The sequence below is a fragment of the Babylonia areolata genome, chromosome 13, assembly GCF_041734735.1.
Source record: "Babylonia areolata isolate BAREFJ2019XMU chromosome 13, ASM4173473v1, whole genome shotgun sequence".
Classification (NCBI taxonomy): domain Eukaryota; kingdom Metazoa; phylum Mollusca; class Gastropoda; order Neogastropoda; family Buccinidae; genus Babylonia; species Babylonia areolata.
Window position 1 is genome coordinate 4,678,658 of NC_134888.1, and position 15,656 is coordinate 4,694,313.

General features: G+C 47.7%; 1 protein-coding gene across 3 annotated transcripts in view; it reads right to left on the reverse strand.

Moving 5' to 3' along the window:
* Positions 1 to 1,640: 1,640 nt before the first annotated feature.
* Positions 1,641 to 15,656, reverse strand: part of LOC143288997 (uncharacterized) — a 281,730-nt gene continuing 267,714 nt past the window's right edge. For all 3 annotated transcript variants that reach the window (XM_076597740.1, XM_076597742.1, XM_076597739.1), the window contains exons 12-17: positions 14,463 to 14,546; positions 13,678 to 13,846; positions 12,249 to 12,313; positions 7,149 to 7,220; positions 6,059 to 6,228; positions 1,641 to 4,005 (exon numbers count right to left, since the gene is read on the reverse strand). In XM_076597740.1, the coding sequence (XP_076453855.1) occupies positions 3,740 to 4,005; positions 6,059 to 6,228; positions 7,149 to 7,220; positions 12,249 to 12,313; positions 13,678 to 13,846; positions 14,463 to 14,546 (826 nt within the window). In that variant the 3' untranslated portion in view covers positions 1,641 to 3,739. The remainder of the gene's footprint in view (positions 4,006 to 6,058; positions 6,229 to 7,148; positions 7,221 to 12,248; positions 12,314 to 13,677; positions 13,847 to 14,462; positions 14,547 to 15,656) is intronic.

A 15,656-nucleotide genomic window follows, 5' to 3' on the forward strand; every position in this document is an offset into this window, starting at 1 on the left:
GGCCACCACCCCTCTCCACTCTTCACGGTTTTCTGATTTCCTCAGGGCGTCACCGAGCGTCAAGCCTGTCCACCCCCGGATGTTGTCTTCCCATCTCTTCTTCTGCCGTCCTCTCCTTCTGCCTCCTTGTACGGTGCCTTGCAGGAACGTTTTGGCAAGACCAGATGATCGGGAGATGTGTCCATACCACCTAAGTTTGCGTTTTTTCACTATGGACAGAAGGTCTTCGTAGGGTCCAATACTTTGCTTGATTCTGTTCTTCACTTCCGTGTTAGTGATGTGGTCTCTGTAGGAGATGCCAAGTAGTCTACGAAAGCATCTCATCTCGACAGCTTGGATTCTTCTCTCGATGTCTGCAGTCAGGGTCCAAGTCTCGCAGGCGTAGAGCAATATTGATATAACCAGGAACGCTCATCTAAATTTTTTGAGCTGAGAGCGTGTTTTTGTTGTTCCAGATTTTTCCCTTTGTTGAGTCCCTTGTTGTTTGGGCAATTCTCGAGGTACTTCGGGTTTAACCCTTTCATCGACACGATTGCTCCAGATATTTGAAGCTGTGGACTGTTTTAAGCTTTTCGCGTGACTTTGAGTCAATGCTGATGCCGTTGGTGTTGTTAGTCATCAGTTGGTTTTCTCCGCACTGATTTGCATCCATACGATGTGAGCTTTGTCTAGAAAATGACCAGGTTGCCAGTACTTCTATTTTCAAGCCAAGTGTTTAAATGTATTCCAAACGTATGTTTTGTGTTTGTTCTCCGCCTATGCTAGACTGTTACCTACAGAGGGCTTCCACGAGAAGTACAGCCCGACTTTTCGTACTAATTATAGATCTGTTGAGTCAAAGTGTATACAGTAGCAACAGCATAGTGCATACTTCAACTGTTGCGATCAACCATACAACCAATACAATGCAGTGTATGATAAAGTACGCTCGGTTATGATAGCATTTATTATTCAACTTTACATGCGGAAGTAACGTTTATGATGTGGCTATGTCATGATTATTTACAATAAACGAATGATTTGTATTCATTACCTTCCAACACATTCGAGAATGTTTCCTTTGCGCTTAATAAGCATGTACAGACAAAATTAAGCTCATTAGACCCACACTGTTTATTGACCAACACTCAAAATTATATCGCACATTGACATGATTTTACAGTTGGGTAAACAGCAAAAGTGACAGCTGTATCACCAACGGTTTCTCCACTGCAATGGGAATCATTTACAGTTTGTGTCTTTTGTGAATGACAATGACTCTCAAACTAGAGCAGACTTGGACTGCTATCTTAGTGCTGCAGCCTTGGGGGCTAGTTCTTTGGAACCATCCCCAACGCCGATGTCCTAAAACTTCTTGGCTGAGAGAGTGCGATGTAATTGGGGCAAACACTCTCTACAAAAAAAAAAATCAAATTCCAGCCCAGACAGCCGGAACAGCAGTTGCCTCTGCTGTTCTTAATGGTCATAGTCGAACACTTATTCTTTCCGTTACACGACCAACATCGACTTGCCGATGACTGTCGTGGTTCATGCATGCTGGGTATCTTCATGTCTCCATAACCCACCGAACACTAACATGGGTTACAGGATCTTTAACGTGCGTATTTATCTTATGCGTGCGTAGCACACGAAGGGGGGTTCAGGCACAAGCAGGTCTGCACGTATGTTGACCTGGGACCGGGAGATCGGAAAAAATCTCCACCCTTTACCCACCAGGCGCCGTTACCGCGATTCGAACCTGGGACCCTCGGATTGAAAGTCCAACGCTTTAACCACTCGGCTATTGCGCCGTCTGCGGGCTTCACGATCCCTGCTAGTCCGTTTGTGGGTCAAAATATCTCGCCACCAACAACCAAAATAAACATGGTTGAATGTCGCGAAAACCTTGATGAAAACACACGTATGCGCACGTATGCGCGCGCGCACACACACACAAATCGGACATGTCAGCAAACATGATAAATGGATGAATATATACATAAACAAATGGATAGTGTGAAGAATAATAAATCAATTGATTAATAAACAAAATTTAGTGAATACATATGTTGATACACCAATACAAAACCAGTGACCTTCTGCCTCAATATCGTCGTAAATAAGCAACGTATCAGAAATCCAGTTCATAGCTGAACACTAACCAGCTACCTTATGTCTCGATATCGTGATGAATAAACAATGATGAAAAATCCAGTTCACAACTAAACACAAACCCTTCTGTCGTGTTAAAACAATATAGTAAAATCCCGCTCGCAACTAAACACAAACCCCAGTAACCTTTTGTCGTGTTAAATGAAAAATGTTGTGAAATCTAGTTCTTAGCTAAACACAAACCTAAGACCTGTCGTGTTAAACAATGCAGTGAAATCCAGTTAATGATAAGATAAAAATCTTAAATCTACGAACCCCCTTCACCCCCTCCTCCCAACCGCTAGCTGATCATCTTCAGGGTGCTGCGTAAGGCTACGTTCACACTACACCCATCCATCCAGTTGCCGTCAACCTGACACAGCAACACACTTCAGTCACACGCAGCTGCCCTCAACCTGACACAGCAACACACTTCAGTCACACACAGCCAGTTGCCGTCAACCTGACACAGCAACACACTTCAGTCACACACAGCTGCCGTCAGCCTGACACAGCAACACACTTCAGTCACACACAGCCAGTTGCCGTCAACCTGACACAGCAACACTCTTCAGTCACACACAGTTGCCGTCAGCATGACAAAGTAACACTTCAGTCAGTCAGTTGCCGTGAGCCTGACACAGCAACACACTTCAGTCAGTTGCCGTCAGCCTGACACAGCAACATACATCAAACACACACAGCCAGTTGCCGTCAGCTACTGAACTCTCCACACGAGAAAAAAACAAAACACACAAAAAAAAAAAACCACAAAAAAATATGTATTGTTGGCATTCACACTGCTAGCATCATTGAAAAGTTCCATAAACTTGAACTAGACATCCATCTCGCTTGTGTGCACGCCACAAATCCAAAAGGCGGCAAGAGACGGATGGTGACCAGTGTGAACACTTACCGCCGGCATACATGGCCACCAGGAAAGCGTAAAAATGACGAGCGCACAGTAATCCTGGGCCAGCTGCTGTCGTCACGCAACTGGCTGAGCTTAGTGTGTGAACGTAGCCTAACCCGTAGAACAACTCGCACGCCCTCCACCCCCCACCCCCCCCTCGCAAGCTCCTTCCCACCCCATCCCCCACACCCCCAATAAGAACCCAATCATTTAGAGTAATTAGTTCGGTTGAGGTTCTGAAGGCGGTGTCATGCGTTCAGAAAAAAATCCTCATACAGCCACACCACATCTGCTGAGCAGATGCCTGACCAGCAGCGTAACCCAACGCGCTTAGTCAGGCCTTGAGGAGAGAGAGAAAAGTGCATACACGGATAAATGGATACATCATTAGATAGATAAAATAAATAAATAAATAAATAAATAAACGAAGAACATAAAGTAAGATAGATGAATTAAAATAAAATGCAGGGGAAAAAACCAATGATAATAAATAGATAAATAACTATAATAATTAAAAAAACAACGCACACATATATATACATGTATGTATGTGTGTATATATATGTATATACATGTGTGTGTGTTTGTATGTGTATATATATATATATGTGTGTGTGTGTGTGTGTGTGTATGTATGTGTGTATATATATATATATATATATATGTGGCCATCTAAACACACAGACTATTCGTACGCTATCTACCTCCACAGAACAGAGCGGAAAGGAACAGAGCCACAAGAAAACCGAACACACAAAACTCCGAGGGCGCAGCCGCAGGGGAACCACCCGACTTCCTTCCCCTTCCCTTCGCGCCCCGCGTCACATCCTGCACATGCGCAGTGCGGCGCCGGTGCTTCTTGGACTCGATCCACTCGGAGACGACTTCCTCGAGGATGTCCAGGGGAACGTAGCCCACCTTGAGCACCTCGTGGTGGAACTCCTTCACCTCGAAACGTCGGCCTGCAAGGCAAGTGGTCAGCTTTGGAACAGAGCTTGTTGTGAAGTTCATCGCGGTAATCATCATCGTCTTCGTCATGATCATGATGCGTGCTGCACTGCATTGCATTGGATTTGACTGGGTATGTTTGGTTTGGAATTAATTGGATTGGACTTACCGTGTAGTTTAGTGATTGATTGATATGGATACTTTTATAGCGCCTATCCTCGGTCGGAGACCAAGCTCTAAGCGCTTTACAAACACGGGGTCATTACACAACAGGCTGCCTACCTGGGTAGAGCCGACTGACGGCTGCCATTGGGCGCTCAGCATTTGTTTCTTGTGTCATTCAGTCAGATTTCAGGCACGCACACATACACAATCAGACAAACATTTAATATTTTACGTGTATGACCGTTTTGTTTATTTACCCTATCATGTTGGCAGCCATACTCCGTTTTTGGGGGTGTGCATGCTGGGTATGTTGTTTCCATAACCCACCGAACGCTGACATGGATTACGGGATCTTTAACGTACGTATTTGATCTTCTGCTTGCGTATACACACGATGTGGGTTCAGGCACAAGCAGGTCTGCACATATGTTGACCTGGGAGATCGGCAAAAATCTCCACCCTTTACCCACCAGGCGCCGTCACCGTGATTCGAACCCCGGACCCTCAGATTGAAAGTCCAACGCTTTAACCATTCGGCTAATGCGCCCGTAGTGTGGTATCATCACCAACATTTCATCATTATTCAGTTTGGAACAGAACTTATAGTAATGCTGATAGTGATCATCATCTTCATCATCGGAATGATGTGACTGCATTGCACAGGATAGTACTGGATTGGACTGGTCTGGACTTGCCGAGTAGTGTTGTCATCATTTCATCACCATATGTTCTTGTTTCCATAACCCACCGAACGCTGACATGGATTACGGGATCTTTAACGTTCGTATTTGATCTTCTGCTTGCGTATACACACGATTTTGGTTCAGGCACTGGCGTGGTATCATCATCAACATTTCATCATTATTCAGTTTGGAACAGAACTTATAGTAATGCTGATAGTGATCATCATCATCTTCATCGGAATGATGTGACTGCATTGCACAGGATAGGATTGGATTGGACTGGTCTGGACTTGCCGTGTAGTGTAGTGTCATCATCATCATTTAGTTTGGAATAGAGCTTAGTAAAAGTGATAATGATAATCATCTTCATCCATCATGAGAATGATACGTGTTGGCGTTGCATCAGATAGGACTGGGTTGGTTTGGACTGGATTGGACTTAGCTTAGCGTGTGGTGTGGTGTGGTGTATATCATCATCATCATCATCATCGTAATGGTGTATAATGCGTTGCATTGCATGGGATTGGATTGGTTTCGATTAGGTTCCATTGGACTGGATTGGGTTGGACGTGCCTAGTATTGCAGTGTAGTGTGGTCATCATCATCATCATCATCATCTTTGTAATGGTGTATATTGCACTGCATTGCATGGGACTGGGTTGGGTTGGATTGGATTCACATGGTAGTGTAGTGTAGTGTAGTATCATCATCATCATCATCATGTATACTGCATTGCATTGCACTGCAGAGGATTGGATTGGGTTGCATTGGATTAGATTGGACTTACCTAGTGTTGTTCGGTACTGTACTGTAGTAACGCTGTCATTATCATCATAATGTGCATTGCATTGCATTGTACAGAACTGGATTGGATTGGACTTAAAGTGTAGTGTAGTGTAGTACTGCATTCAGTTGTAGTGCGCTGCGTTGCGCTGTGCTGTATTGTGTTGTATCGTATTGCATTGCATTGAATTGTATCGTATTGCATCATAATTATTATCGTGTCATGTCATGTCGTATTGTATTCCATTGCATCGCATTGCGTCGTGTCGTGTCGTGTCGTATTGTATTGTATTGCACTGCATTGAGTCGTGTCGTATTGTATTGCACTGCATTGAGTCGTGTCGTATTGTATTGTATTGCACTGCATTGAGTCGTGTCGTATTGTATTGCACTGCACTGTACTGTACTGTACTGCAGAGCATCGCATCGTACTGACCTAGTTCCTCTTCAGCTCTTTGGCGGAGCTCCTTGATCTTGATCTCGCCCACCTTGTATGCGCATGCCTGGCCCGGCCACGTGATGTAGCGGTCCACTTCCGCGGCGATCTGACTGGCGGGGAAGTCACTGTAGTTGGACAGGAAGGTTATGGCCCTTTGTCGGGACCAGCTGGAGTTGGGATGGACGTCGGAAACAAAGAAAAGTGGAACATATTATTATTTTGTTTGGTTATTTTGTTTGCCAACATTATTTACTCTATAAATGCAAACTGTATAAACTACAATTATGCAAAGAATTTTTAGAGACCTGTACAAAAAGCATAAAACACAGAATGCTTGATTATTTTGTTTGCCAACATTTGTTTCTTTATAAATGCAAACTGAATTATTCTACAATCAAAGATATTTCTTAGGACAAGAACAGTAAGAATAAAACACAGAAAACGTGATTATTTTGTTTGCCAACATTCTTTTCTTTAACAATGCATACTGAATAAGCTACAATCAAAGAAACAGAATTTTCAAAAGGACGAGAACAATAAGTAAAAAAAAAAAAAAAAAAAAAAAAAAAAAAACCCGCAGAAAACATGACTATTTTCTTTGCCAACATTGTTTATAAATACAAACTGAATAAAACTACAATAAAACAAAAGATATTTCTTAGGACAAAAACGGTAAGAATAAAACACAGAAAGCTTGACTATTTCGTTTGCCAACAATTCTTTTCTTCATAAATGCACACGAGTAATTAATTTTCTTCTTTTTTTTTCTTTTTTTTTTTTTTACATTGCTCCTCATCGTTATTGTTCTCATTACTATGTATTTTTTAAAATTCTATTATTAGAATTCTTGTCATTACTATTATCATTATTATTATTATGGTTATCATCATCGTCATTATCATCAACAGAAGAGGCGGCAGCAGCAGTATAATTATCATTCTTATTCTGAGTAGCAGTAGTAGCAGCAGTAGTAGTATTAGAAGTAGTAGTAACATCATCATTCTCTTCTTTTTCTTCTTCTCCTCCTCCTCATTATTGTTACTACTACTACTAGTATTATTATTATCATAATCATTTGTCCCGTTACCCAAACGCATGAATTCCAGAGTCCACCACAAGCCGACAAGCCCGGAAGATCTCAGAACAGTAACGTCCGAACCTGAACAGGCAGTGAAGTACATTGTCACACAGTGCAATACATTACACCATGAATATCTATAGCGTCCGAACCTGAACACGACGTGAAATACATTGTCAATGTCACATAGTGCAATACATTACACCATGAATATCTATAGTGTCCGAACCAGAACACGTCGTGAAATACATTGTCAATGTCACATAGTGCAATACATTACACCATGAATATCTATAGCGTCCGAACCTGAACACCCCGTGAAATACATTGTCAATGTCACATAGTGCAATACATTACACCATGAATATCTATAGCGTCCGAACCTGAACACGTCGTGAAATACATTGTCAATGTCACATAGTGCAATACATTACACCATGAATATCTACAGTGTCCGAACCTGAACACGTCGTGAAATACATTGTCAATGTCACACAGTGCAATACATTACACCATGAATATCTATAGTGTCCGAACCAGAACACGTCGTGAAATACATTGTCAATGTCACATAGTGCAATACATTACACCATGAATATCTATAGCGTCCGAACCTGAACACGTCGTGAAATACATTGTCAATGTCACATAGTGCAATACATTACACCATGAATATCTATAGCGTCCGAACCTGAACACGTCGTGAAATACATTGTCAATGTCACATAGTGCAATACATTACATCATGAATATCTACAGTGTCCGAACCTGAACACGTCGTGAAATACATTGTCAATGTCACATAGTGCAATACATTACACCATGAATATCTATAGCGTCCGAACCTGAACACGTCGTGAAATACATTGTCAATGTCACATAGTGCAATACATTACGATGTATTAATTAATTGCAATGTTTTTAAAAGCGAATGTGAAATGCTTTTATTTGAGAACATATGTTTATTACTCTTGTTTAATCAAGTAATCCGCGTGTGTGTGGTGGTGGTGGGATGCGGATGTGTGCTGATGATCTGGTTGTGGTTTTCCGCAATTCATCTTTATTCTTATCTGTCTATTATAATCAATGTGCAGTATAGTAGGCTATGTTTATAATTATATTCAAATGTTTCTTAATTCTTTCTGTTTTTACATTACGAATACTAGTTATTACCTGCAGTGTGTGGATGTATGTATGTATGAAACGATGTATGTGGTATTTTTTTACATTTGTATCTTCGTAATATTTGGAAAAAGCTGTTGTTGACTTTTACAGTTATGGTCCCCATGTTGATTATTTGTCTATGTTGTGATAATGCACCTGACCAAATTTCTCCAGTTGTAGATAAAAGTTATTCTTATGTTATCTTACACTTTAAATATCTATAGCGTCCGAACCTGAAGACGTAGTGAAATACATTGTCACACAATGCAATACATTACACTTTGAATATCTATCACTACATACAGGGAACACTTATGCCAGTATTTTGCACAATATGATTAGATGCAGACGTTTTTTGTTTGACATTTCAGTTAGCAGTTGTACTTGTTCATTCAAGCCTTAGTTGCAGCAAATTGCGTGCGTGCGTGCAGGAGTGTTGCAAGCAGTGTGTATATATGCATGTAGATATACACTGTGAAATGGTTAAGATATACCCGCGCGCGCGCGCGCGCACACACACACACACACACACACACACACACACACACAATCACTGTCATACATAAGTAGAAGGGATCTTCGAAAAGCCCGATCTCCACACCCACACCCACACCCCACAGACCACACCCACACACCCCAACCCAACCCATACACACCCCCCCCCCCACACACACACCCACACCACCCCACACCCACACACCCCACCCACCTCCACACCCCACCACCCACACCCACCACCCAACACACACACCCACATCCCCCCACACACACACCCAACTCCCCCCCACCCCACACACCCACCCACAAACCCCCCACACACACATCCACCCCCCCCCCACATACACACACACACCCACACACACACAACCACACACACCCCTCCCCCCACACACATACCCACCCAACCACACCCACACACCCACACACCCAGCCACCCACACACACCCACACACACATCCCCCCCCCACAAACGCACACCCACCAACACACACAAACCCACCACCACCACCCCCCCATACACACCCACACACCCCCCCCACACACCCGCACCCCACACACCCACACACGCACCCTCCCCCACACACACACCCACACACACTCACACACACCCCACCCACACACTCACACACACCCAGCCACACACACCCAACCACCCCCCCCCCCCCACACACACACACCCACCCACACCCCCCCCCCCACACACAGACACACACCCCCACACACACCCCCACCCCCACACCCCAACCCATACACACACACGCCCGCACACACCCCACCCACCACCACACATACACACACCCACACACACCCAACGCCCCCCACACACACACCCCCCACACCCCAACCCAGACACACACACACACCCTACCCACCACCCCCCCACACCCACACACACACACACACAAACCACATACACAAACCACACATGCACCCACCCACACACACATAGCCACCCACATACACCCCCCCAACACCCACATACACCCCCCCCACACACCCCCACACACACAGACACCCCCCCCCCCCACACACACCCACACACCCCCTCCCCCACGCACCCCCCTACCCCCCCCACACACCCCCTACCCCCCCCACACACACGCACCCCCTCACACATACACACACCCAGGAACCCACACACACCTCCACCCACACACCACACACACCCACACACACCCCCCACCTCCACCCCCCCACACACCCACACCCCACACACACACCCCTACACACACCCGCACACACCCCACCCACCCCCACACCCCACCACCAACACCCACCACCCCACACCCAACGCCCCCCCCCCCACACACACACAGAGACACCCACCCCACACACGCACCCAGCCACCCACACACACCCCCACCCACACACAGCCACACACCCCCCTCCCCCACACACACCCAGCCACACACACCCACACACACCCACCCACCCCACACACACAAACGAACACACGCACCCGCCCCCACACACACACACACAGACACACCCACACACACACCCACACACATACCCCCCCACACACACACACCCCACACACACACACACACCCACCCACACACACACACCACACACACCCTCCCCCTCACACACACACAGACACACACACCCCCACACACAGACACACACACAGACACACACACCCCCACACACACACCCCACACACACACCCACAACCCCCCCCCACACACACACACACCCACACACACCCACACCCCACACACACAACCCACCCCACACACACACCCAACGCCCCCCCCCACACACACACACACATCCACACCCACACACGCACCCCCCGCCACCCCCTCCCCAACACACACACCCAGCCACCCACACACACATCCCCCCCCCACACACACCCCCACCCGTGCACACCCCCACCCACACACACCCACACCCGTACAGACACCCCACACCCCCACCTCCACCCACACACACCCACCCCGCCCACACACACACACACCCCACATACACCCACCGCCCCCCTCCCACACACACACACCCACCACCCCCACACACCACCCCCACACACACCCAGCAACCCACACACACCCACACACCCCCCTCCCCCACACACCCCCTACCCCCCCCCCACACACACACACACACACCGACACACACACCCACACCCTCCTACACCCAACACCCACACACACACACCTCACCTCCACCCCCCCCACACACCCAACGCCCCCCCCCCACACACACACATCCACACCCGCACCCCCCGCCACCCCCTCCCCCACACACACACCTAGCCACCCACACACACATCCCCCCCCCCCCACACACACCCACTCACCCCCCCCACACACACACACACCCCCACACACACACACCCCCACACACACCCCACACCCCCCCACACACACCCAGCCACCCACACACACACACCCACCTCCACCCACACACACCCACCCCGCCCACACACACACACACCCCACATACACCCACCCACACCCCCCCACACACACACACACTACCCCCCCAACACACACCGCACACACACCGCACACACCTACGCACCCCCCCCACACACACACACACCCCACACACGCACCCAGCCACCCGCACCCAGCCACCCACACACAGCCACACACCCCCCTCCCCCACACACACCCAGCCACACACACCCACACACACCCACCCACCACACACACACAAACGAACACACGCACCCTCCCCACAGACACACCCACGCACACAGCCACCCACACCCCTGCCCACACCCCCCCCCACACACACACATCCCCCCCACCCACACACACGAACACACGCACCCCCCCCCACACACACACACACACACCCACACACACATCCCCCCCCCACACACACACACACCCCTGCCCACACACACACACACACCCAGCCACCCACATACACACACAAACCCCCCCACCACACACACCCACCCACCCACCCACCCCCGACACCCCCCCACACACACACACACCCACACCCCCGCCCACACACACCCACCCACCCAAACATAACCCCCCCACACACACAGACACCACCCCCACCCCCCTCACCCACGCACCCCACACACACCCAGCCACACACCCACAACCCCCCCACACACACAGACACCGCCCCACACACACACACACACCTCCACACACCCACCCACCCCCCACCAACACACACCCACGCACACACACCCACACACACCCCACACAGACACCCCCTCCACACACACACACACACCCCCAGCCACCCACACACCCACGCACCCCACACACATCCACACCCCCCCACACACACACACGCACCCCCCCCACACACACACACCCACACACACACGCCCACACATGCTCGCACGCCCATACACACGCACCCCCACCCCCCACACACACCCACACACACACGCGCGTTCGAAAAGCCCTATCTCTACACACGCGCGCGCGCACACACACACACACAGAGCAATGTCATACTCACAAGTAGAAAGGATCCTCAAAAAGCCCCATCTCTTCACCGAGGTATTCGGCATATAGTGCCCAGCCCTGTGTATATACAGCATAGTTCATGAGGGAGAGGGGGAGAGAGGACGACGAAGGGGGAGGAGGATTTCATTTACAAATCGCCTTCCCATGTAAAACATGTTCGTTTGCGCTGTACAATATAGAGACCAATGCTAACAAAAAAAAACCCCACTGAAGTGAGAAAAAAAAATCTATCGTGCAGAACCCTATTACAGTCAGCCAACCAAACACTCAAGCACAAATTCATGCGTGCGCGCGCGCAACCAATGCTAACAAAAACACTAAAGTGAAAAAAAATCTCATGTAGAACCCTTTTACACTACAATCAGCCAACCAAACACTCAAGCACAAATTCATGCACGCACACACACACACACACGGATACATGCACACGCGGACACACACACACATAAATACGTATAGTAATATATATATATGTGTGTACATATAGGCATAGACAATGATGTACAAAGAGAAAGAACCGAGGGGACAGAAAGAGAGCGAGACAGATACAGAAGTATCCACACCCATCCACCAAACCCGCCTCACCTCAGCATAGTTTACAGTTGGGCCAACAGCAAAGTGAGAACTGCATTATCAACGGTTTATCCATTGCAATGGGAAGTCATTTACAGCTTAGTCTTTTGTGAATGACTATGACTCTCAAACCAGGAGGCAAGACTGCACTGGCTCTTAGTGCTGCAGCCTTGGGGGCTAGTTGGCCCTCTTGGCCGAGAGAGTGGGGATGTAACTTGGGGCAAGACACTCTCCACTATAATCAAATTCTAGCCAAAATAGTTGGGACAGCAGTTGCCTCCTCTGCTCAACGTTGTGATGGTCATAGTCGAACAGGACCGATTGCACTGATTTAAATAAAATAGGTGGATAGCGCGTGCCTTCCTTTGAGCCGCTTTGATAACTGAAGCCAGCGGAAGTGTTTAATCAGCCATTTTGCTACTCGTGTCAGTTTTGCGCGAAGCGGTAACTTAATATGTGTAGCCGAGCGCTCAGCTGGCTTCAGTGACTGCTTCACGGCAAGCTTTCACTGGCTCGCGGCGTTAGCTGAGCTGACATTCCTGTGTGTGCCTCCAAAGCAAGTTTGCGCTACGTGTCACTGCCCTGTTTTCCTGTAAATAACTTTGGAAAATAAACCATTGGCAGATATCAGCCAAAACACAACATTTGGCATGTCGCGGGGGCAAACATAACACGATTTAATCGAAAATACATGGTTACAGTTCAGAAACTACCACCAGTTAGCGACGACTTGTCAACGGACTGACGGCCGGATACGAGTAGCAATATGGCGTCCAGTTGGCTTCAGCTTTCCTGGTCAATGAGCGATTCATCTGTTTGTAGAACAGTGGACTGGCTATCACACATACCTCAGCATAGGCGCTGTAGACAGGGAAGTGGAAGGGGACGGAGAAGAGACGGCCATTCATGGCCTCTGCCCGGTAGCCCGGGATGTCGAAGCGACGTGTGTACGACTCCTGGAAATGGTGACCCGGGTTCGTCTCGTGCAACGCCAGCGGAAGCATGGTGAAAGTCGACCTGGAACATGAAACGAAACGAACATTAATTCTTAGTACATTTGATTTCAATTTCATTTAATTTCTTTGATTTTATTCGATGTTAATTTGTTTCTTGCTTTTTTTAATTATCTAATTTATTTATTCATCTTTATTTATTTATCTATTTATTTATGTTTGTTTATTCATTTATCTAGCTATTCATTTAATTAGTTTGTTCGTTCGTTAACTAGCCATTTATTCTTTTCTTGTGTGTGTGTGTGTGTGTGTGTGACTGAAGCCTGACTGACACGGGAAACGAATGATGAGCGCCTAAAGACAGCCAGCTGTCAGTCAGCTGTACTCAGGTAGGCAGCCTTGTTGCGCAACTGACTCCGGAGCTTAGTCCTCTAACATAGGATTGTCCATATAAACAAGCATTAACCGCTCCATGTATGGACAGCGCTTAGAGCTTGATCTTTGACCGAGGTTATATGCCAAAATGTAAGTGTCCATATCCACCAAATGGCTCCGTGTTTGTGAAGGGCTTTGAGGATGGTCTCTGACAGAGGGTAGGGGGTGTATGAGTCGTCCCTATCAACCAGCCCATCGAGCAGTACGGTGGACGGGAGGCACAGTAGTATACTGCATGCACTGACCTCTTCTTCGGCTCCTTGAGGTTGACGTAGAAGACGTTCTGTCCATAGGATCCCCACGGCCCGTCATTCTCCATGGGAACCACCCTGCACGCACGCACGCACGCACGCGCACACACACACACACACACACACAAAGCGCACGCACGTAAAATTATTTACACACACATTAAAATTTTGCCGAAATAAACCACTGCTCTCTTCCATGACGACTATGCATCGTACAATACTACTTACGCAGCTCACCAGTTTGCACTCCACCACCATCACCTGACTGAAATGACGTAGTTTCTTCATCGCCTTGACTGCTGTTGCCAATGTGCTCGTCACTGAGACAAGATAATCTTTCTGATCTGACGTTGGTCATTCGGATGACACCGTGAACCTAGGTCCCGTGTGCAGCAAGCACTTAGCGCGCGTAAAAATAAGACACCAAAAACAACTATGGCTTTCCCCAGGCCAAATTCTGCCAACAGAATTCACTTTGACGTGAAACTAAATACACTTGCAGTCAGAAAAAAGGAGACAAAAAAAAAGAAAGAAAAAAGGAATGTTTGTGTTGCACTGTAGCGACGCGCTCTCCATGGGAAGAACAGTTGGAACTTCACACGGACAATTCTGTTACAAAAAGTAATAATTCAAATACAAATACAAATCATTCTCTTTTATCATCAATAATAATATATCTTTAAAAAAAAGAAAAGATTAATGTCCCAAAGTCTGTGGCCTTTCATGCCCTGCTCTCATGGTGACCTCAGTTTCGATCCCCATCCACTTCCGTGCTTGGGGTGAGTCTTGTCAAGGTCTTCAGTGCCGTCAGATTCACGGGAGACTGTCGTTGGAGGGATGTTGTGGCGGTCTTCACTCTGGGGGTGGACGCTCACTCAGTCTGGCTCCGCGACTAAGCCATTACTGTCGTCAGTAATGGGAGCTTAGTAGGTGGTGTCCTATGTTTGTTAAATCAGAACAGGCACTACCAAACAGCACAGAAGTGACGTGACTTAGCTGCAGTGCAGGGTCTCCTGTGATGCGTGGCCTCCTGGCGACATAACATCGACAGTCCCCTGTGGAATGTCCGGCGCTGGGACTGCGAGAGACGAACCCGGGTGTGGCTGTGCCTGGGGGACTCGGAATGAGCGGCGTGGGAGTATCACCACCTCACCTCACCTCAGGCCCATAACTACTACAAAGCAGTCG